The sequence below is a fragment of the Tetrao urogallus genome (assembly GCF_951394365.1).
Source record: "Tetrao urogallus genome assembly, chromosome: 3".
Classification (NCBI taxonomy): Eukaryota; Metazoa; Chordata; class Aves; order Galliformes; family Phasianidae; genus Tetrao; species Tetrao urogallus.
In genome coordinates, this window is record NC_136815.1 from 48,636,100 (window position 1) to 48,661,540 (window position 25,441).

A 25,441-nucleotide genomic window follows, 5' to 3' on the forward strand; every position below is an offset into this window, starting at 1 on the left:
ATAAATGGTGAAATGTTGATTGTGAAATGAGGGATATTTCTCTCTGCTGATAGGGCTTATAAAAGTCCATTAAGGAGACATGATTAATTTTTTGATTTGAATATCTGATTCAGCTTTATACTTTTCATTTGGCAATTAGCAGGTCATGTAGTTATGTTGACTGAAAACAGATTTGCAAATATGCCAAATAATTGATGACTTTTGGCAATTCTGGAACCTGTTCACATGACAGAGTTTAGCCAATGTATGAAAATCAAAAAGCTTATTGGCCAGTACCTAAGCTGGCACTGCTCTGCGTCTCATGCCCTGGTTTCAGCCCAAATAGGGTTAACAGCTCACTGATGTTCAATTGGTGCTAAGGGATAGGTGCTCATTCACACCTGGGAAGAGGCCTGTCCACTTGATTAGGGGCAGGGGACAGCTGCTTTGTGAGCTGTGCTGGGCCACTTGCAGTCCATGGGCTGTGGTTTGGGCATGCCCACACTAGAGTATTCTAATAGACCAGATCAGGTGAATCAGCTGGTAAAACTAACAGAGAAAAAAAAAAAAAATGCATACAGCCTTTGTTTTCTAAAATGCTCAGTTGCACCATGATATTCACAGTGAGCAGTCCCAGCATGATGCATCTATTTTGACTTCCTCTTCTTATTGTATTCTTCTCTTATTGACATACATGAGATTAAACAGTTGATTCTGCCTGAAGTTGTCCCTAGAGGATTTTGGCCTTCACTCTCTTCCAAGGGATGTGGGAGTCTCAGATAGCCAGAGTCGGGTATGCCCTCAAGAGCAGTGCAAAACTCTGATTGATACCAGAGTTCTGGTAGATTTCACTATTCAGGTGAAAATTAAATACTTGGCATTACACCAAGATTTGTTAACACAAACTGCATCTGGGAAACTTTCTGACACAAATACAGATTTAGGAATTTTTTTGCTAGAAGCAAGTTCCTTGTAATTTTGAGAGCTGTATTGCTTAAGATAATGAGGTGAGGAACTCCCTGTGATGTCCTAAAAAGGTGTCTTTATGCTACAGCACTTCACCCATGAACAGAAACTTTGCTTGTGCGGGACATTAATGTTCCATATCAATCTTGGTATTTTCTAACAGAGTGCAGAGGAAATTACTGGCTCTCTGAGTGCCAGATCCCAGGGTGTGGAAACAATAGGGGGCCATAAATAAATAAATAAATAAATATGTAATATTTTTCAGGCAGTTTTCTGGCATGCCATAAAGATCTCCCTCTTCCCCCTTGAGTTAAGTTGATGCCCCTCATTAGAGACTGAGATTTAAAATAACACTGGAAAAGTCAGGTTTTTCCAGATTAAAGTTCATTGCCTTTGCTCTTTGCAAACAAAATACTCTCTGAATTCAGATCAGCCTTCTCATTTAGTTCTCTGTGCTCCCAGTGCCTTGCTTCAGGAGTACTTCTAGGCAAAGCCCTTTCCAGATTTTTGAGTTTATTTCTAGATTTTTCTCTCAAGGAGTGGGTGGCCTTTCAGAAGGCTAGGTTCATTTGCTCTGTTCAGAACTAATGAAAAGAAAAATAGCCAGCTGAAAAACTGAAGTTTCTGGAATGTGTAATACTCAGCATTAAAATGGCACAAAAGTGCCTGCCTATTTATAGCTCTTGTTTTGAGAAACAGTGAGGCACACTTTGGGCACTAGGTACAATGGATCACCCAGGAAAATGCACGGCCTTGCATTCTGTGTGTGAATGCCTTTCTGTTTGTTTGCTGCAATATCAGTAATTGACTGGGAGAATGAGGCTTACTCAGAGGTTCAGTTATCTGTGTTATGCAAGCAAAAGTTTTAGATGTGAGTACGGTCACTGACTAAATAGATGATGAAATAAAATTCTGTGATTGCTATAATTCAGATTTATCCATATACCTCTGTCATTGCATCTTTGCTGAGACATCCATGCTTTGTATAATTACACAAGAAATGGATGTCCAATGTAGTAAGGGTCCTCGACTATGTCATTCATCAAGCGATGAGACTTCGAGGAGAAAAGAACACTCCCTGTCTACTAGTATCCAATCTTTTTTTTTTTCCTCATGTGCCTCATTATACTTATTTGAGTCATGCTGAATTGCACTTAGCAAATTATGAGTTCACTACTTTCTCTTTATTTTCAAGTTTCCTGTCGTGGTATTATTTTACAGTTCAGCAGAATGTAAGATGGATTCAAATGTCAGCAAGCAGAGTGACTTGAGAGATACAATGAAATTGCTGTTCAAAAGAAATAAAATTATTCCTCACATAACATGCAGAAGACATCTGCAAAGAGATTGCACCATTAACAGCAGTTCGGAGGCTTTGATGCTGTGTGTAAAATGTAAGTCAAGACTTACTGTGTGCCGTGTGAACTGAGAGTAGAAAGCAGTCATCTGCATAGGAGCACGCAGTTCAAATGTGTTACAAAAGCAAATGGGATGGCCCAAGGTAGATCCCTGCAGGGGACCACACTCATGCTGTCCTTCAGTAAAGCTAGCAGCTCTAAGATTTCATAAATTTAGAAGCAAGCTGTGTTCACAGAAAAGACACACATTGATTCAATATCTTCCTGAACAAAATGGCAAGCATACCCAGAAATTGAATTTGAGGTCTCCCGTGGGGTATTGTCACCTTTGGTGGCCAGAAGTTCCATGACAAAAAAATCAATGACTGCATTTTGCCTCCATTTGTGGGTAAACTCAGGACAATTTTTTACTTAATAATAGAAATTTATTTAGATCAGACAATTATGGTAAGAACAAATATAAGTAGAATCATGGTGAAATGTTTTCTCTTTTATTTCTAAGTTGTTTTTAATCTCCAGGCACCCTTGAGTTTATCTTCTACTTGCAAAGGCTCAAATCTTTGCAATTTCATTTTTCTGAACAAGATCTACAAATCCTTGGCTTTGTTGTAACTATACACAATCACTGTCATGAACAGCTTAAAAACTGTTTTTTTGTGTTTTTTTTTTTAATAAAACACATGAAGCTTTTTCTACTGGCTTTTTATATCACAAAGCCCCTAAATAAAAATATTCAAATTTTGATAATCAGTATTTTTGGTTGTTAGCTGTATGTTCCAGAGAGACTAAAGTTTTGCTGGAAGCAAAACCTTATCCTATATGGACCTGTTTTCTCAGCTGGTATACTCCACAGTGATTAATAAAATTTAATTCTGAGAGCATAGGATCATAAGAAATGAACTCCACAGCCAGTTCAGTGGTTCACCTAGGCCAGTCCTCTGTCCGCAGCAGGAGCAATAGGAGATGCTAGATTGGAAGTGCATATGAGCTGAGCTCTCTGCCGGCTCTTCTCATGATCCCAGCACCCGCAGTCCCTGGAGTGGAGATGAGAGGGCAAATTCCTGCCTGTTCCCTGTAGTTCTCTGGGCAGTTTTGTGTACTATGGCTCTCTCTTTGCAAAACAGCTGAAGATTCCTCATGCTTTTTTGAAATTGAAACATATGATTGAGCATGACACCAGAAGAAGGATCAAAAGTAGGGAAAAAATCTCTTAGAGAAATGAAGGAAAAAGTTTCTGAAAAGACTTTGTGGTGATTCAGCAAGACCAAAAAAAAAATCAAATCTGAACTGAAGCCAAATAATAATCATGGTTCTGTGGATCCATTAAGGTATATTAGTGCTGCTGCTTTCCCATCTGTTCCCTGAAGTTCCAAACCTAAAAAAAGACAAGTCCTCTGCGGACTTGGCTCCTTCATTCTGTGAAATATCCATCTATTAAATTAATCTGGAGAAAATGGATCCATTTTGTCCCTGGTGAGACTTTGTTTTGTTTTAATAGTGCTACATACCATGGACTGTAGCCCATTGAGGCCACTGATAAATTACATGTGAATAAAAACAAAAGCCAAATGAAACCAATAAATAATAACAGCATGTTATTATTTTGCTGTAACAAAATGCTTTTGGGATAACCGTAATATTTTCCTGTGATGCTGAGAAGGCCAGCAATTTACACTAACAAAATTGACACAATAACCCTGGGAATCCTTATTTTTCTGTGAATGATATACAAGGGCAAAGTTTAATGCTAAATTTCCATGTCATCACACATCAATATATATTTCAGCTTTGAAACAAAATTTCTGGTGCCAGTACCATAGAGGGAATGGCTTGTGTTTGACCTTGTTAAGAAAAAGATTGGAAATAATCCTTCCAACCTCCCACACCAGTAATTCCTGAATGCTTTGAATTGCAAAATTCCCTTCTGCCACCCTCTGATTATCACTGCTGCTTCATCATAGTGATTCAGCTGTCTACTTGGAGCCATGGCAAACTATTTCTAATGCTTTCAAAATATTCTTAAGCTCATGGTGTCCAGTGCATTAAAAGTAGACTAAAAAAAATCTCTTTATGTGTTTAGCAAAGTTCTGCTCCTTTATGTGTTTCCACCTCGGACTAATTCAGATGATCTAATAATTATTAGATTGAACACCCTTTAGTGTCCCCAGAGACCCACCAGAATTAGCACATACCCTCTGCACAGAATGAACTGCTAACCAGCCACTAGCAAAGAAGAGTTGCAGTTTCTGTGGCTCATACCGTATATTCCACCTATCTCTTCTTGTGGTTCTCTTTCTGCTGATAATGAAATGCATTATCTTTATCACTCTTTCCTTTACAAAAGAACTTTCCGAACTGTTGTTTAGTTAAGCTGCATTCTCACATGTGGTCACAGCACAGGACTGTGAGTAAGACAGCTTGGGTTCCCTCTGTCATAGGCACACTGTGTTTTCCTGGGAAAGCCAGTTAGTTCAGTGTCTCTGTTCCTAAAACCCAGAGTGTTCATATAGGGATTAATGAAATATGCCTTTCCCACAGTTCTGTTTAACTTAGCCATACTGTAAGGTAAATGCATACCTTTGATAATATGATGTTGTCAAAATGCAACTAATCATTGCATTTTCCAGTGTTTTTCTGCTGAATATTGATTTGTTTAAATATACTCAGACTGTTCTTTTTCAATTTGAGAACATTCTTTTCTTATCGTTCATAAACAATAGATGCTGTAGCAATATGACTTTAAATTCTCATCATATAAATTACAGTATTAAATTTACTTACAGATATTTAATATGGTGAAATTTGTTCTGACTCTTACTAAAAATCTTTTGTGTAAATAAACGGACATCTATTTATTATTGCCATGGATCTAATTCTGTAGTTATTAATTTACAAAAACGTCTCTATCAAAACAGGAACATCACTTTTGAGCAGATGTCATTTCCTTCTTAATGATCTAACTTGAACATCTAAATGGACTTAGCAAAACTCAGACTGCAGAATTTCCTAATTCCTATTAATGACCATGGCAATTTTTGAGTTTATTCAAAACAGGGAAATGAATGGTCAATCTGAGCATGCTTGACTGTATGTTAATGGCAAGATACCCACATCATTTACAAAAGTAAGTAGTATGAACAGTGATTGGATCCACTGAATACAGTGCAGACCCATTACTTTAAAAACTACACTATTTTGCATCCTAACACACAAAAGTCACTGTTTGTTTTTTTATACTCATCTCTCTTCAGTCCACAACTGAGATTTCAGGGAAGTTCTGAGCCATCATGCCTATGTGACCAATATGTGAGTAAGACTCCTCCAGTGACCTCTATTACCTCTATTAGATGATATTATACTATCATGAAGGAAACAGCAGATAAGAAAAAGTGTTTCTTCATTTCTTGCATAGGAAAGGCAAAAGTAAATTTAGCAGCTTCAGGAATTCAAGTTATCAAACCACAGAGTGCCAAAGCACGAGGAAGATACAAGCTGTGCTTTATCTCCAAAAAGACCTAAATAATTATTTCAGAAATGCACTACACTTCTCCAGTTGGGCAAGTTTCTCCTTTTGGATACAGATAGAGGAAATTTAGTTCATCATTAGTGTTATTAACCACTTTAATTGTACAAACTGCAGCTCTCGATTTTAAAATGAATAGAATGCAGTCAGTGTGAAACAGCTGACATGGACCTGTCTTAGACACATGCCTGTGGAAACATCAAAGGCCTGTGCTAACATCTCCATTCACCTTGTATTCCTCCACCTTGCTTTATCAATTTTTATACACATGCCTAAGAACAGAACTCAAAGCCTGGATCAGTTAAGAGAACAGTGTGCTGGGAATTGTCTCACTTGGTACAACTTCCCAGTACACCAGAAGAGGCTTGCCCTATGGCTGCTTTCTGGGAAACAGATTCTATTATAAAATGGCACAGTGGAAGAAATCATTGGCACAGTAACAGGGAAATACCAACCAAAGCTTACGAAAAACCTTCCCAAGAAATGAAATACGTTTGCCTGTTCAAAAAGTTAAAAAAATCCAACTGTGAAATCACTTATGATTGTGACAAGAGTTAAGAAATCTGCTTTCTTAAAAGATTTGTCTCCAGATATTCTACTAAAGAAATGCTGTAACAGCAAATGCAAATACAAAAATCATCACTGTTCATAACATTTAAAAAACACTAATTGAACACTGACTAGAAGAGATATTCATGTTCATTTTCTTGGCAAATCTGTTTATATCCATATGCATATAACTGCTTAAGAGTTTGATTGGCCTTGGAAAACTTTAGTTCTTAAATAATAGTTGATGTTATAAAACTCTATCAGGATGTTTTTTTATATGTAAGAAACTTTTTTTACATATATATATATATATATTTTTCATTTTAACTCTAATTGCATGATGTGGAATATATAAACATTTATAAATACATATATAATTCTAAGCCTCATTTTCCCATACCAAATGAAAATACTCCAGTTCTGCATTTTCAGAAGTATCAGGATGGTCACACACGTAGTGAAAATTCTCATTGCTGCTCAACTCTGAGGATTCTTCTCCTTCCATCCTGCAGAGACCAATTCCCATTTTCATCTTGTGTTAGAGAAGTATTTCAGAGAAGCAGCCAGCCTCTCCCATTGCCACTTTTCTTAACTTGACCACATCACCACTCCTTCATGTAATTTTAACTTACAGCCTCAGAGCATAAAAACAGACCACAGCATTCAGCTGTGGATACTCCTTCATGTAATTTTAACTCACAGTCTCTGAACAAAAAAAAAAACAGACCACAGAATTCAGCTATGGCTATCAGCTGTCCCAGCCGAAGCATTTAGATCAATATAGCATGAAGGAAACTGAATCTAATGGACAAATAAAAGGATATGATCTTTTTCTTATAGCAAACCTCCAGAAAGTCCTATTGCGACAGACAGAATGAGGAATTTTTCTTTTCTGTATGTAACAAGTAGGGCAGCAGTGTATGGACAGTCTAATCTGTACTAAGGAGAAGCATTTTTTGAACTCATGAAACATAAGCAAGGATCATTATGAAGAGAGCAGATACGCAAAGATGTCTGACAATTTTTTTTCTATGCTTTTGTGTCTTTTTTTAGTGTGAAAGAATCTGCAATAAATCACTAAATGAAAAAAAAATCACCATTTTAAACTTCAGCAAATTATGAGGTGTAGTTAAGTAGGGCCTGGGACTGAAATACATGAAGTCATATTTAACAAATGTGGATGTTTACTTTCATGCTGTACTTAAAAGCCTTCGAAACACCAACAATTGACACAATGCTTGGTTTCTCATCTCTTCATGTAAATAGCCTTCCTATTGAACAGATCCATAAGTGATAAATAAATGTGTTTCAATGTTATTTTTCATCCCCTTTTGAAAAGCTGAAGAAAGAAGAACGCAGATTTTCCTACAATTTTGTTAACTTTTTGGCTTTCAAATTTTTAAATATTCAAAAAGCAGTGTTCGTGTTACAATGCTCCTGATGAATCTCACATCTCATTCCAGTTGCCCACATAAACACATACAAACACCTCACCTTTGTAGTAGATAAAAGACTGTAATCCTTCCAGCACCACGGGAATACAAAGCATGGAGACTAATCAAGCAAGAGACTACTGAGGACTGTTTTTCATGATGCATGAAAAAGCATTCATTTTAAGCACAGACCTCAAGTCCCAGTGAAAATCTTCCTGACATATTAGCCAGCCTTTTCTAAGAGATTTTTCAAGAAAGGGTTTGGTACTGAATAGAGAAGACTTAAGCCAATGTCCTCGATTTTCTTCTGACTTTGTGGCACTTCTTGTTTTCAGTCCAGGTGTTTTTTACATGCACCAGTTCTTTGATGCGATGAGCCCCTCTACTCACCACTGCCCCGCATCTTTTCATCCAAAAATGAAACTGAAGACAAGTAAGAAATGATTTTTTTTCCCAAAAGAAGTGTAGAGAAATAGAGTGGTTCTGTTTTTGCTTTCTTTCACACAGTTACAAAATTTATTGCATGCTACTGCTTAAACAAGAGGGATGAGGAAATCTAGATACAGTGCTAGGATTACATTTTTCTGTATACTGCTCCATCCTATTTCCTCTGATTTAATCAGGGAAGAATGCTGTGCTTAACACAGCTTCCTTTTAAAACTTAATCTAACCCAAGTTCACATTAAATTGGTCCAAAATTAACTTCAAAGTTTTACAGATTCTGTCCAACTTTGTCCTGGCTAATTTAAGCTGGAAGCTAGCAGTGAAATTCAATATCAGGAAAGTTTTCTATGATTAGTAGTTCCAAGGGGAATTTTGCACTTTCCACCACGCTGTGGTTCTGCTCTTATGCTATAATGGTGTATGCCCTCACCATCTCGGGACAAGAACTCCTAGTTGATAAAACCCATTCTTTCCAGTGACACAAAAATCCTCCATTGGACATGGCCAAAAAAGGTTGTTTTAAATTTTTGTGAAGTTGTATTAGTTCCTTTCTATGCAATAGCCATTGGATTTGCCATGTCAAGTTTCCTGTCATGTTAATGACACAATTATTACCAATTAATATTATGCAACTACATATTAATATTATTAACAATGATCACAAAATCACAGAATTGTAGGGGTTGGAAGGGACCTCCAGAGATCATCGAGTCCAACCCCCCTGCCAAAGCAGGTTCCCTACACCAGGTCGCACAGGTAGGCATCCAGGCAGGTCTTGAACATCTCCAGAGAAGGAGACTCCACCACCTCCCTGGGCAGCCTGTTCCAGTGCTCCGTCACCTCACTGTAAAGAAGTTCTTACACACATTTGTGCGGAACTTCCTATGCTGCAGTTTCCAGCCATTTCCCCTTGTCCTGTCTCCACTCACCACTGAAAAGAGTCCGGCCTCATCATTCTGCCCCCCACACCTTAGATATTTATAGACCTGGATCAGGTCCCCTCTCAGTCTTCTTTTCTCAAGGCTGAACAGACCCAGATAAACAGACCCATAATAAATTCATCTTTTTCATATCAGCAAGCATTACTAGTGATTGTAGATTTATACATCTTGAATATGGCAGTCACTAATACATTTGTGCAATCAGTATAGCCAATCAATCAATATAACCACTGATTATGCTTCTGAAACAATAAGTTAATAAAGACTTTCCTTCCTAGTTCTCAAATTCTGGGCCTACTGACCTATATGTAAACAACTGTTGTGCCAAATCTGGGAAAGTTCAATGCACGCTTCTTGGCATGAGCACAGTCTAAAAAACGAAAGCAAAATGTTCTTGACTATATTGTGTAGACCAACATGGCCCTACCAAACCTAAGTAGACAACTCGCAAGTTCCCTGACTGCAGACTCCCTACAGCTCTTCTCCTTCTAACTTCACTTTACAGATTTAAAAATAAAAATTAAAAAAAAAAAAAAATCCTACAAGCATAATTTCACAGCAAACTGGCTTTTCCAGAGCACTTGGAAGCTCTATGGAGCTACCTGTTACCCAAAAAAACAAGTAGATGTACTATAGTCCTAAGTACACCAAGACCAATTATGAAATGACATACTGTAGAAACACAAGCATTTTGGACTAAAATATTTTCCTAATTGCTTCTCTAAAAGACAAGAGTGTAAACTCTCCTTTAATTTCCAAAATTACACAGACAATACTGAAGGAGGAATCTTGCCCACCCAGCCTTAAGCACATTTCTTATGGCTGTATTACTAGTCTGGTTAAACTTTTGTTCAGTGGCTGATATCTATCTCTGCTTAATTTAGTATCATTTTCAGTTTTCAGTAATATGCAGACATCTAACCCCAAGAGCCATTATGCATATAAATATTTTCAGTTCTCAGTTTGACATATGTATTTTGGCTGATGAATTTAAAAAATACCTATTTGTAGTTATGCCAAACAGCCTGCCATTCACATACAAACATCTAGTTTGTGCACCATCGCTTTATAAATATCAAAATAAAATCTTCCATGTCTATTTTTCTTGGAGAGAAAATCCCGCTTAACAAATGTGGGCCTCTTTATTTATATGTACTCTATTATTGGGAGGGTAACTATACTCTCTAAGAGTATTGATTTATTTCTTTTGTATTTTGGGAAGGGAAGTAGTTAAAACAGCACAAAAAATACCTGATATTTTGAGTGTGGGTTTTATCTACCCTTAGCTTAAAACTGTCCATACATCATTTTGTTGTCTGATGATACTGAAGAAAGCCTATTGTTATGATGATAGGAAAAGGAGAAAAAAAGACAGTTCCCTGGAGTTGTAGCCAGTACTTTGTCCTAATCTTCTAAAAGTTGCTTACCTCATTCCTGATGGTGTTTGGTGAATGTTTTTCTTTAGATGTTTAGTTACTTGATGCGAATTGTAGAGAATGACTCTTGAGGTTGCATGCAGACAAGTTGTGTAAATGACGCACAAGTTTGTTAAGTGTTCCACATTTTTTTTAAGCTGGATGTTAAGAAAATTTTCTTCTCTGAAAGCGTGGTGAGACATTGGAATGGGCTGCACAGGGAAGTGGTGTACTCACAGTCCCTGGAGATGTTCAAGAGTCATGAGCATGAGGCACTGAGGGACACAATTAGTGGGCATGGTGGCAGTGGGCTGAAGGTTGGAATAAGTGATCTTAGTGGTCTTTTCTAACTTTAATGATTGCATGATTCTATGATTCAGACAACATTTACTCCCCTTCTATCCAAGAAGTGGGATTCTTACTTCCTCATCCAGGAAGGAAACATATTCACTGCAGACAGGGAAAAAATGACATTGGCAGCAGCCTCACTAGTCATTTAGCAGCAAGACAGCATCCTCACATTTGGTCAGTGCTCCACAGAGTTCAAACACATGAAGACACCCTAATTTTATCATTTTCTCCCTCCTGTTAGTGAGCACCTTGAGCTCTTCTCTGGTTTGTGCATTCATTGCAGTCCTCAGTGGTGACACTTCAGGATATGGTCATGATGCCATTGGTGGAAGGCAACACTTCAGAAGTTAGCTCAGATCCTTCCCTTTCCACATATTTATACGGCCACCCAAGGGCTCTGAGAGGGCCTCTGTGCTGCCACAGAAGCAGCCTTGATTTTATGCCGCGCAATCTGACTTTATAATATTTAATCCAGGACACATTAACAGTGCAGCAAGAGCAAGCCTAGAGGCTCTGAATGTTCAAATATTTATGCTTCCTGGGTGAGTCTGGCAAGAAATGCTGCCAAGCATACTGCTATCAGTGTCCTGTGCTGGCTAATTGAAAATTAACTTGGGCACTGCCTACATGAGTTGTGGCAGTGTATTTTACCAAAACGGTCATGCTCCTCCAGATAGGATAAAAAGCACATGGGGAAGGTGGAGGTGAGATGAATCATTTTTGTGCCTTTCAAAATCTGTCTACTTTACCTTACCATCTGGAGAGACTGCTAGTGAAATCTGGGTAGCTTTTCAGCAGTGCACCCCTTCACAAGTGGAGGTGTGAAAGAAGACCCCAACTGGTGTTTTGCACTGTATGTGTGCTGGGGATGCCATTTGCAGCTGTGGGGCTGTTGTCTCACCCACATCCTCACAAGCTGCCCTAAGAGCTTTGGCTGTAAAGCAGTATGTGGAGTTCTAGAGTAAAATTAGGAGCATCCTTCCTATGGCTTTGTAAGCAGGACAATACTTTTCAGGAACAGACTTTTATTTAAAAAAAGAAAAAAAGAAACAAAAAAAAAAAACACTAAAGAAGCAAGCTGGGAAAATAAAGGGCTGTGTAAGTTTCCTCATTTATCTACACCGTTCTTTCTGGGTGTTAATTCCTGTCCCCTGATATTTTTGTTTGTTTGTTTCCTTTCATACAAAAACATTTAATTATCATTTCAAAGATCACAAGTAAGCCTGAAAAAAAACCCACCAAGAGTCTTAGAGTGTATTTATTTATGGACTTGCTCCAGATGAACACAAGCTATTGTAAAACAGATTCTCTCATTTCCCGATGCCCTTCTAATTACGCACACAGCGGTATTCAGGCAAAAATGAGAGCTTCGTTGTTGTTTAGAACGCAAATGCAGTCCCCTGCTACAGGAATTATCTGCCATATAGGAAATCGAGGTTACTCTTTTGTGATTATTTTAATAGAGCGCTCACGAGCCTCTCGTGTATGTGGTTCTAATGTCAATCCTGGCAAACCATGTTTTATGTTTGAGTAACACTCGCCACTCAAATAACTTCCTTTCTCCGTGCCTATTTTGGGAGCACGAGGCATATTAAGAAATGAGTTCTGAAACAAAAAGGAACAAAGCAAGAAGCTCCCCCCCACACTCCGCTCGCACAGAGCCCAGAGCCGTGTTAGGATTATCTCAGGTTTCTGGTTTCCTAGGGACGCAGTAACTTCCCTCTGGGTTGTTTTGTGGGCGGTGTTTTTGAATATATGCTAATTCAGCTTTCCTGACAGGGAGACTTGCTGGGCCAGGCTACTCCGCTCTCCTGACAGCAAACAGCGGTGAGAGGCAGTAGTGGGGTCAGGGCACACGCTGCTTTCCTGACAGGAGCCCTCACCGGCCGCCTTTGTCACCGACATGAACCTATGACCATGGAGATGAAGGACTCAGGCAGCGTGGTCCTGACAGCCTACCACCCCCACAGCCCCGCCAGGATCCCGGGTATGGAGCAGAGCTTCGTGCAGGACATCCCCTCTAGCCGCTCGCCTGGCAGCAGGTAAAGGCCGAGGGTCGGGAGTGGTGCAGTGGCCTGACGTGGTACCCAGGTGGGCTGCTGGCTCTACTGATTGCACAGAGGCAGCCCAAGAGCACTGCTTGGCCACTTGGTTGGCACTTTGCTCTCACACATTGCTTGCCTCCAGACGGGGAAGTGATTCAGCCCAGCACTGCTGGTCATGGCTGGAAGTGGAAAATTCAAGTGCTTGCTTTAAACAGTGGAAGTGACAGATTGAGCCAGTTTCCCGCCTGGGAATCCCAAGACTGGCACGTGAGCCAGGCATCTACTCAGGTCCTTTAGGAAAGCCAGGAGGCTGCAGTGACTGAGGCTGGGTCCCAGAAAATTGATCCTGGTTTGGCTTAGGTGATTATTTGATTCCTTCCTTATTCACTCACCAGCTCCAGCTCACGCCTTTATGTGGGGCTGCAGTTGCTGCTTTGCACACCGCCATACACACAATGGGAGACTGCATCATTAGAGACCTAGTCTAAATAAGAAAATTCCTTTGTGTTGCAGGAAACTAAGTATTGTCTTAATTAACTTTATTTTGTGTGTATGCTTCCCTTCTCTGTATGAGTGCAAGCATTTGTACAGTTGAAGTAAGTGTTTGGGCAACATTATTGCCCCAAGTCTGACCTTTCTCCTAAACATAAGTGGTTGTTCTGTGCAGTTTGCTCCAGTAGAAGTGATGTGGAAGTTCATACTGTAAAAAGCTGAAGAAAGTAGAAAACTTTATTCAGTGACGAGACTGAAAGAAACCAGAACTGAAATCTGAGAAAAAAATAGACGTGTCTCCAGGGCTTAAGTTTATGTCTCCTGTTAACAAAAATAATGATATTTACTTCATGCTGCTTATTTATAGCCCGATGGCTATTTTATTTTCATTGTCATTATTTAGGTTAGCTGCATCTTCCTGTTCTTTGTGTATTTCCCTGGCTGTCTCATAAAGATAAGTCCTTTGTTCTGTTAAACTGTTGTTTGAGAGCAGTACCAAAACACACAATTTCATGTTAAGAAAAGAAACAGAGTCTGGGCTTTTAGAAGCAGACAGAATGGCATTTGTTACTCAAATCAGAAAGCAGTGGTTTGGCATTGAGTTAGTGCGGAACATGTCATTTCTTCCCCAAGGAAGAATGCTAAACTGAGCCTCCTTTAAGTCTGCAAGCAATGGAAATGTGGTGTTTTGCAGTGTTTCTGGTAGGTGTGCTCATTGTTTCAGAATGCCTTTGAAACTTAAGCCCAGAGTGTTTGAGAATTTAAATCACATAAGTATCACTTAAGAAAAGCAGAAGTGAAAATTATTCTTCCTGAAAGAAAAAAAAGGAAAGAGGATGCTGGCATTCTGATGAGAAACATATTTTGGAACCTCCTGTTGAAAAGCAAATCCGTGCGTTTCTCTCTGTATATATGTTCATAACATTTTGGTGCTGTCCCCACTTTCTTGTCCTTGTCTTCCTGCAGCTGTCTAACAGCATAGCCAAATTCTGCCATATGAGCAGTCGGTGACCATTTGAGTTTCCAAAGGCTGTTCAGGAGGGGGATTTTATTAACCCAGCATGCAGTCCACTGGAATGCAGAGTCCACGAAGGCAAATGCACCGGGTATTTTAGCAAATGGTAAAATAGGCTCTCATTTAATCCCTACTTCATCTTCAAAGAAGTCTTTCCTGGACTGCATTTTCTGTATAGTTTTGCCTGCTGCCATCCTAATGCAAGAAGCTTTTCTGTAGACTCTGTTCCTTGATCCCCAGGGCAGCCACTCAAACTATAGAATGGAGTTCCTCAACTGCAGCAGAATCATTTGAAAAATCATGCAACAAATAGAGGTGCTGTCCATTTTTTGTTTGATAACAAAAACAGTTAGGACCCAAAGCCTGTTGGTTTTAGTTGGATGTAGTTCTAATGAAGTCTATACTTCAGATACGGATCTGTAAGAACAAAACCAGCCTTGAATTTTAGCCTTTTATTTGATAAGCCACCCATCGGTTCTTTCCCAGTTTAAGTATCAAAATTTTTCATCTCCCCACTACATATCTCTAACTTTGGAGCAATGTTCCACTCATATCAGAAGAACAACTCCACTTAGCAGGCCCAGGCTTTGATGTGAGATTCTTCCAGTTATGTTTTCTCTTGAAAACACTTTCAGTTTGGGAACTCTCTAAGCAGAGGTTTCTCACAGAAGGGGAAGCTAATGCATCTTCTGTCAGCATTAAACTGTTCTGCTTCCTACTATTTAAAGAAGATTAAAAAAAAAAAAAAAAAAAAAAAAAAGGAAATATTTAGGTACCTATCATGAACCTCAAAATAAATCAGTGACTTAAACATTCATGCCAACTGAAGTATGCAGCTGAGAAACCCACGGACACCAGAATTTACACTAATAAAGTAACAATACTTCAGACCACTTGGCTTCATATTCATCAGCAATTCTTGGAGGGCCAATCAGGGAGACATCCTGTGTGCATGTCAAAACATACCTGTACATCATTAGTAACAGTACAAAATACAGCAACTACAAGTATTTTCATTCACAAACCCAGCAAAAGTGGAGTGTATCTGCCTAGTTAGATATTAGGTGATATTGACAGTGGACTGTAATGAGGATAGAAGATGTGCTTGAGTTACTTTGAGTGGAAGATACACCAGTATGCAAAGAAAGATGGATAATAACTTCATAGGTGTAACAAATATGAGAGAAGAATGAAAACTTGACAACATGGTGATACCATTACTGATCTGCAAAGGGAGAACTTTAGCTTTCAAATTTACTGTTTTGTAACATTAATAAAAGGGTTAAGGAGAGATACCACCAATTCCATGCATTCTCCAGAATGAAGGAGTGTTGGGGGACCAAAGATAGCTATATTTACCTATCTCCTCCACAGCTATTTATATCATTCATTTCTATAGACCTTTATTTTCCACCCACAGACTTCACCAGTTCCACAAATGGGGCAAGCTCTGAAAACAGCACTGCTGACATTGTCAGATGTCCAGGATAATTCTCCATCAAAATCTTTGTTTATGTAAATTGCAAATGCATTTATCCACTTTTCTCATGGAACGTTTTGGTCCCTTCGCTTGTTTTGTCAGCTGCTTTATATGGTTGCAGTTGTCTACAGTGTCCATATTATTATTATTATTATTTTTTATTTATTGCTTTTGAGAAGTAGATATTGAGCAATCTCTGTTCACTTTCGCAGTTAGCAGTTAGTCTAATTCTACAGCATATGAATACAGTGGGGAAGGCTCCTGTGCTTGTAACCTTCTCCTCACTTCTTTTGATCCCCATTGTTAGAACTCAGAAGCCACAGTACCTGTACCAAATACTTCAGAATATCACACTACTCCTTTCAATACAGACACTGTCCCAGTGCAATGGTGCCAGTATTTCTTTATGTTTATCACTGCTCATTTTTCCAACCTCACTTCAAAGATTGAAGTACTTAGTAGCTGTGTACAAATATTGCACCTGAATTACACAGAGAAGTGGTGCCATAGCCATATGTCTTTGTCACATCTCTTTTTGTCCTGCTTGCTAGAAGTGAGAAGCTAGGAGGAGTTATTCCTGTGCTCAAAGGAAACAGGAATGACCTCTATGCCAAATGGCCAGTGAGCCCTCTAAAGTAATTATGCAATTAGGGTAGAACAAAGCATTCCTGAGTGAATCATCCTCAAGTTTTCCTTGACTCAAATATGAGCTAGTGAGTTCCTCAGCCCGTTTGTTACTGGTATATCTATCAGCAAAGAACTCATCCGGCACTGATAATCACAAATATTTCTATTGCAATGAGTGGCTTAAGCTTGGATATGCATGAGGTCAGAATCAGAGGAAAGAAAAGGCACACTGTTAACAGGCTTTGTTCCTGCAGAATAGGTTTAGATCAGATTTAAAGGGTACACCAAGCTGTTTATGCATGTAGTAAACATTCTTTATAATAAAAAAATAATTCAAGGAGAGTTTACATGCACAAACAAATCTTTGCACATGCTACACAGATAAAGGACAGAGTGGATTTCAGCACCACTAAGCAATGCAACCAGAAGCTCTGCTTAGCTTTTCTCCTAGTCAAGGGAAAGTCTGGCACAAGCATTTTTTTCTGGGAAGTGCCTGTCCAAACCCTTCATGTTCAGCGTGCATGGAGTGGCTTTCTAGGCATCACTAAACTGGAGACTCAAATAAGAACAGGAAAAAATTCTGAAATTTCTGTAGCACCTTGAATTACTTGCTGACAGCTTCAAGGGTCCCTGCTCTGTAAGTCTAGGACTTCCAGACTTTGGGTCAATAGCAAAGTCATTATGCCAGACAAGCATGGCACCAGATCCTTCTGCAGTGTTCATTCCCTCTTGATAGCCCCAAGATGCTACAGAGATGTCAGTGTGAGGTAAAGTGCCCTGAAATAATGACTGTATTTCTGAAAGGAATAAAACTAGAAGAGAAGCCCTTCTGCACAAAAATTTGGCTTGCAACAAGAGGAACTGAAAGAGCAGTTCAGGTTTCATCCCGACAGCAGTAGAATTTATCACACTGTAGTAAGGTCTGTATGCCCTAAGGCTGGGAGATCTGGGTTTAATTTATGTCAGACTGATTGAGCAGCTCCCCTGCTCAGTTGTATACAAACGATGTCAAGAATGTCTTCTAAGTGATGCAGGATAAACAACCTTAACTATTTTGGATGTTTATCTCACTCTACCATAAACTTCCCCAGAAGACAAAAATAAAAAGCTGGCCCCTTTTCTACAGTAAATATTGAAATGGCTTGGGCCTCTTGCAGCGACTTGGACTCAAAACTTACCAAATTAAAATTTAAAATGTACTAAAAGTGGTAAAAGAAAACTGCGTAACAGTAGTCTAGGAAAATATTGTACTGGCACAGACTGTGCAAGAAGTATGTTTTCTGGAAAAATGAAGAGTTTTTATAATTTTCAGCAGCTTCCTAAAATATGGTTTTAATACTATGCTTTTTTAGATGTCAGGAATGATAATTCTTAATGAAACATTTAGTGGGAGGATGCGTATAAATAAGTCAGACAATAGTAGACACAGTTTTCCTGTAGGTTTTTTGAAATACCTACAGAATGTCCTCTGGGAGCCTCACTGAGGAATGTAGTATTTATAGCCTGTTCCTCATGTTATGGATGAAACTAAAGTTGGCTTCTCTGGTTACTTTTTAGTTTGGTGCTCCTGCTGCTCTCCCTGGTACCTCCATATGCAGAGCTGATGGGAAACATCTGGTACTGTCCCTTTGATCATTTTGTTTGGTCGAGCATTCAGCCAGCTGCCCCATTCATTTCTAAGTCACTTATCTCTGATTTTTGCAGGGCTGGAGCTGCCTGCAAAAAGCATAAGACCTGAGAGCCCCATGTGCCCTACTCAGACATCTTCAGATTGCATCTGGCATATTGACAGCACTGGCACAGCAAATAGCCAGGAATCAAGAGCTGTAAAGTAGTTCTTTTGCTCAGGAGATCAAAATAATTCTGTGTTAATATGCAGAAAACTGCAAAACACAGTTATGCATTACTAGTAAAAGTCCTAGGTAGGACGGAATCTGAAAAGCATCTGGTTAGCACTGTACAAATTTAGAAACACATTCTGAAGTAGTGCTGAGTATCCATAGCAAGTGATCAAGTTAACATCCTGGATTTGGCTAACCACAGTATTAGCAGCCACTCTGTGGTGCTTTGCTCCAGCTGGCAGGCAGTGTATCTGCTGTTGGGGAGGGCCTGTGCTCTGTGCAGGCTTCAGATCACACTTGGAGGGGGGGAGTCTGAAAGAACTGGGAGAAGAGGGTCAGGGTCATGTCTCAAGGCACTGACTGAAGCCAGGCATCCATCCTCTTTAGGTGGCCCCTTTGCTGGCCTCCTCCTTTTTCTCCCTGTGTCAACAGTTCCCATTGTGGTCCTTCACATCCTCCTGTGTTTGCCAGAGACTCTGAAGAGAGAGTCAAAAAGAGAAAAGAGGAGCAGAAGGAAGAGGGGAGAAAGGGAAAGATGAAGAACTATCTGATTCTCCTCTTATGTGCATAGAAAAGTAGTAAGAAAAGAAACCTCTACCAAAGGATGCTGTCTTGTGGGACCATTTACAGTTGACCCTGAAGTCCCACCAGAGACATAAAGCAGAGGGTTTCTAAATGATATTTAAGGTGGTGATTTTTAAGTCAAAAGCTGAGATGATTTAAATCAGTTTGTTTGAAAAAGAGTCCCCATTACCCTGAAGGACTGCTTTAGCTAAGGTCAGCATAAGTGCTTGAGTTGGCATCCCTTGTAATTAATGCAGGGAAAGACTGATGCTCTGTGAAGGAACCCTCAGCTCTGTAATTCATTTCTTCCTCCCCTGCCTGTATCTGTTAACTTTCCAGACACCGCCAGAGCCTCTGGTCTCTGAGGAAAGAGAGCGGAACAAACACTGAAGCAGAGAGCCCATTATCAGCTTGTTTGTTAGAAGGCGGCTGTTTTCTGATTTAGGATGCTATGTGTAATGCTCAGCTACTGTGAGCCTGTGGGATTTTCAGATGTGTGAAATCATCCAGTGTAGGATGGACGTATGCTGAAGGTTTAAACAGAGGAAGGCATAACAAAGGAGAGATAGAAGTCTCTCCTTGTCATTAATATATTTCCACCTGAACACTAGACAAGACATTTTTAACTTTTCTTACTGCAGGAGTTGCTCTGAGCATATTATGAACAAAGTAATGATGATAAATCTTTCTGCAGAGAGTAGAATAGCCCCTGCCTATGCAAAGAAAAAGAAGGGAGTGTATACTGAAAAATTATATCGGATGGTGAAGTCCAACTGTGTTAACATCGTTTACCAGATGAAAGACAAGTAGAGCAAGAGGCAAGCTGGGGAACTGTGTTTCCAACATCGGTGGGCCCAGCCTCAGGACATCAGTCAGCAGGTCACTCTCACAGTTTGTCACCACAGATGGAAGAAGCTGTAAGTCCTCATATATTACTGCAGCTAATTGGAAAAATACTAGCATCCCAATAGACAGACTAAAAAAGACTAAAAATATTAGCATCCCAATTGGAGAAGGAATAACAAATTTCTGCAAGGGCTGAATTTGCCTAAGTACTATGTTGCTTACTAAATGCTGCAAATTAGTGAATCTACCCAGACACTGGTTTAGTAGCAGAAGTAATAGAGAACCTCCTCCACATCAGATTTTCTTCCTCTGGCTAATGAAACCTCAGAACAAAATATCATTTAGGCTTACTTTCTATTCCAGTGATGATCATACCTAGTGGTCAAGAGGGAATTTAACAGTGAGAATGTCAGATCCTTTTTAATGTTAACTGTGTATGAGAGCAAGACCTGGAGAGTTGTAGCATTCACCCTTACTTGAAATCATCTGGATTTTTTATTCTCCTCTAATAAAAGGTCAAAAATAAACCCTACTGTGAAACCTAGCTTGGGATAAAAGCTCTATTTATTCCCAATGATTTAGTTAATGTCTACTAAGGAGAGGTACAGTCAATGGAAACTTTATCTTTGAATTCACTGCAGAAGGGATCAAGCCAACAGAACTCATATATCTTGTCTATAATTTTGCTTACAAACAATGACTGATTTCATTACGCCTCTTCTGTCAGCTCAAGCTGACGATCTATTTAATAGCATTCTTGCTAAAGAAGAAAAGATGAAGTCTATTTAAAGGTATTTAAAAAAAAATAGCATCTAGGTCTGTCTTTTTTTTTTTTTTTAAATACTTCCCTCTGTTACTGAAATATATTGAAAACTTGAGTTCTAAACATTACTCTAGATGTAATGGAGGTAAATGTAAAATCTGTGCTGTAGCTATAGGTGAAACATGAAGCAAGGGAGCTTAGGGCATTCTCTGAAGATGTTTTGCAGACTTGGCTGTCCTTGACCATTTCTAGGCCAGATGGTGCCCAGATCATGCATGTGCAAGGAAGTGAAAGGAAAACAGCAAGCTTATCCTGACGAACAGAGACAAGGGAAGCCTTTGTACTCAGACAACAGCAGGATTTCACATTGAAAGTTTTCGCTTTTGGAGAGACGGTAGGCAGAAGGAAGCCAGGACAGCTGGTCAAGCAGAGGAGAGAGTACTTTTAAATGTGTGGCAGTCCTTAGTCTCCTGCTGGAACAATCACACCCACCTTGTGTAAGGAAACTTTCACTCAGAGGATGCATTTCTTCACCATCCCTGATGATCACAGCAATCCTTTTCTCCTACCTTGCTTGCATACTTTCTTCCCTCCTCACTTTCAATCAGAAAAAGCAATTAAACAATGTGATTTTAATGACAACATTACTGAAAACGTGAGGTTTCTGGAAGTGTTAATTTATACTTACAGTATTCACAAGTCTATATAAGGAGCATGAAAATTTAGGTAACCTATGCGTCACTGGCAATTCACAAAATATACAGCAAGCATTAAAACTATATTGACCACAAGACAAAAACTCACTTGAGTCTTCTTCAGTTGCATTTCTTCAAGCCATCTGTTGCCTCTGACAGACTGGAAATTAAAAATAAACAAACAAATGAAACTACTGTGTCTCTTTCTGAAAAGCTGTCTTCAGCATCCAAAAACTTCATGTTCTGTATTTAGGAAGCACACCACAGATTTTTGGGAGGGACACTGACTCTCCAGCTGTTTCTTGTGGTCAAGATGCGTTGCAGCCTTAATTTACTCCAGCAGTGCTAGCTTTTTTTAGTTAGGATTTTTTTTTGTTTTAAGGGCTAGCTATGCCAGGATTGAAGTCAACTCTGCCACTCTCCGAAATTCAGTAAGACCATGCAAACCAAACCAGTTTGCCTCAGTCTATACTAAGCATTAGTAAATCTGCAGTTAATTATTGTTATATGTCATGCAACAATGAGTCACGTATGCAGTGTACATTGTCATAGGATATCCTTCAAGGCCCATTTTCTCTTTTCAGATTCAAACAAGGGGCATGGTATTCATGTGGGTAGTGAGAATGCCTCTAATTGAAAGTGTTAGTGATATCAAGAATTCTAGAAGATACAGCAAATTTTGCTTTTCAGGGTTAAACTTCTACTTAAATAGAGACTTACTGAAGCAAGCAGGAAGCATAGCATTTTTTAATTGAATTCACAGTTCTTTCTCGTTGGTCTCGGATACAAGACACTTAAATCTGTGTTCTCTGAGTACGTAAAGCCCAGATATGATGCCTGCATTCTGATATTGAAAGTCCCTATTACAGGCAAAAAGGAAACATGTAAAAGAGTGAAAAAGTCAAAAAGTTGCCTGACACCATAACATTTATTAGCAAGGCAATATATCCATAGGCAGTGAATTACCACATAATAATTACACCATAGGAATCTGGGACATCTTTTTATGAGGTGGCTGCAAGCAAACCCAGCCTCTTTTGTCTCCATCCAGGTTCTATCTGCATTAGCACGTCTTTGTGCCCAAGCCAGTGAATGGGTGTAGCACTGCACTGCCACAATGGCTTCTGACCCCCTTCTCCAGCTCCTGGCACAGCACTGGAGGCTGGAATTCAAAGTGTTTAGACTAATGCTCCTGGACTGATAAGGAAAATAGAGTATGTTTTTCTGAACAGGCCAGTCTGCTGATTAATAGGTTAGGCTGGCTATTTTCAGGGCTAAACGCTTAAAGTAAATAGGTGAAAAACACCGCTGCATTTTTCTCAAATATTTTGCAGACTGGAGGGGAAACTTTATCTTACTTACTCAAATCATAACAGAATATCTCATTCATTTGTGCAAATCAGAGTCCTACCACAGCAAAACACCGTGGGGGGGGAAAAAAAGAAGAAAAAAAAAAAAAGCAGGTTATACTTTACTTTAGGTTATACTTTTTTTCCCCAGTTTATCCAATCTGTGTGGATGAGGTGATCTGATTTTCCAAGGGAATAAGGCTTGAAATATCATTTATTTCTTAAACAATAGATAGGCCAGTCAGCATCTGAATATCCATTAGAATCTCTTTCCTGATTAAATCTCATCTGCTGGATCAGGAGTATGGTGATGTTTGCAAGCTGAATTGAGACATATTCAAACACGGTAAATAAGGTTCATAACCTTTATTCGTGAGTGGTCAATGCAGCCTTAGGTTTCTGATTCATTTCAAGGCATTAATCCAGGGCTGCAGCTATGCTAAAACAGACACTGACTACTGCATAAGTGGGTGGAAAAACATCATTCAGCAGTTAGCTGGGTATATCTGCTGAAAGTATGTCTGTAATTCTGTGGAGGCAATGGTATTACTAAGAACAGATTGGTTTCTGAGACTGCCTCAAACCCAGCCAGCTGTAGTTAAAGCCTCAAAGGCTGACAAAGTGCATTCCTAATTATATCAGTGGAGTGGACAGCCAGATTAAGTTACCTCCTTTGAGAGTACTGGTGATGAGTCTCTATCACTGTGATAGATCTTACATTTTATCCAACCAAAAGAGGACCTCAGGCTGTGCAACTGTTTTAATAGAAATAGTATAAACACTAAGGTGATATATGCACATCTATAGAACTCCCATAAAGTCTTCAGAGAGCCACATCTAACAACTTCACTTGATGTAGCAGTACCAGTTAATATTAGATAGGCATTCTCTGAAGATTTTGAATTCATTGATTATCGGATTCATCTTTGAAATTAATGAACAGAACTTGCATCAGGTACTAGAAACAACCAGGAGGATAAGAGATAGTGGAAAGAGTTTTGATATCTTTACAGAAAACTGATATTTATGGCTTTGGCCATCTTCACAGAGTCTTACACCATTCTCTGGCACCAATATACTTAAGCAACTGGTATAACTGAAGATGATAAGCTCAGTGTTTTTTTTTGTGTATATGTTTTTTCTGTGATCTATATTTAGCTAAAAACTGATTTTTATACCACTTTTCCATCACTGTTGACAGTCTATACAATGAGTAATTCCCCATAATGTGGTTACAGCAAAGCAAATTCAGCATCCTCTGAATAAAATTTGAAGGCAAAGAATACACCTTAAGGATAAACAATGAACAGCACGTGATTGCATATTCTGGGAGGAGTGACATATTCATACCAAAGGGGAGGAAACTTATTGATCTTCAACATCAATTTTACATGTGAGGAAAAGAATTCGCTCTCTTTGCAAGACTACTGCTATGTATTTTACGTTTGGGAAAAATCCTGTTTGCTTAAGCAAATATTTCTGCCACCATTGGCCTTTCCAACATTTAAACATTTAAAATGGCTATCCAGAGCAAGAGAGTTGATACAGTTCTCTGTATGTACCAATTGGAAAATCCTGTTTAGAACTACATGGTGTGCTCAGCCAATCAGATAAGCCATGCCTGCAGAGAGAACATTTGATTTAACAGTTGAAGTGTGAAGGATACAGAGAGTTGAATCTGTGGCTTATTAATAAGGTAGTTGACATCTCACAGTATTTGAGGCTAAATCCGAAACTCCTCTTGGCTGCAGTAGGCTTTGGGATTGTCTCTAAAGATATAAGTATTAGTATTCTGCAGTCAGCTCTATTTTCCTGATACTCTTTGCAGTTCTTGTTGGTCGGTGGTGCTATTCATTCTATTCTCCTATTTAAAAACTCCTAAATTCATTCTCTGAGATCACATTTCTACTGGATCCACTTTTTGCAGCTATAGGACATTTTGATAAAAAACAATAAACTTCAGCCAAAACCTACTGAACTACACAGGAAAGATAATAGAGTGGGGCAATTCTGTAATGGTCATTCATGATGGAAAAAGTGAGTAAGTTCAATGGGATTTTTCTCTTTTAGATTCATAATAGACCCTTTTTTGGATTGCCCTCAGAACAACATACTTACAAATGGAAATACTGTCACCAGTTAATACTGGACCCCAAAATCCAAACAAAACAATGAAGCAACACAGACTTTCCTTCCTCTTCTGATTGCATCACTGGAACTGCTGTCTAACGCAGGAATTTTGTTTGAAAAAACTTCCTTCTGTGTTTTTCACCGTGCTGTGTGCCTGCATTCCTGTTCACTTGTGTGCTTGATTAGCTGAAATCAAATACAATGATGTGGATCTCCAAGCAGCTATAAAAGCTCAAACTGGGCAAAGCTAACAGTAGCAAATACTCCGCATTGCCATCTTCGTGGGAATTGTTCTTCAGAAAGCAAAAGAGCTGATGCAAAATCATGTATGTGTTTTTCCATCATGTTGTTTTGTCATTATATAACTGTTCAGAAGTTTGCTCTTTAGCAGGCTTCAAATAGCCATGCGGACAGGTAACAAAGGATGTATTGTTTGTGTCTGTGCCTCATATGCAGCTATCCTTTGGAAAGAAGTGACTAGAATTTTAAGATTTCTGTGAGTATCAAACTGTGGAATTTTCCCTCTACCTGCAATATTCTCTATGCTTTTTCTATCACTGTTGATTTCTGCTGACTTGCTCTTCTGTGGTTTTGCAGTAAGTTCTGTAGAATTTTTAGAACTAGGAAGGTATTTT

General features: G+C 39.1%; 1 protein-coding gene across 1 annotated transcript in view; it reads left to right on the forward strand.

The window, feature by feature from the left end:
* Nucleotides 1-12,870: 12,870 nt before the first annotated feature.
* Nucleotides 12,871-25,441, forward strand: part of ARHGAP28 (Rho GTPase activating protein 28) — a gene marked incomplete at both ends in the record, with an annotated part of 70,890 nt that continues 58,319 nt past the window's right edge. The window contains one exon of the mRNA XM_079533691.1: nt 12,871-13,001. Within this exon, the coding sequence (XP_079389817.1) occupies nt 12,871-13,001 (131 nt within the window). The remainder of the gene's footprint in view (nt 13,002-25,441) is intronic.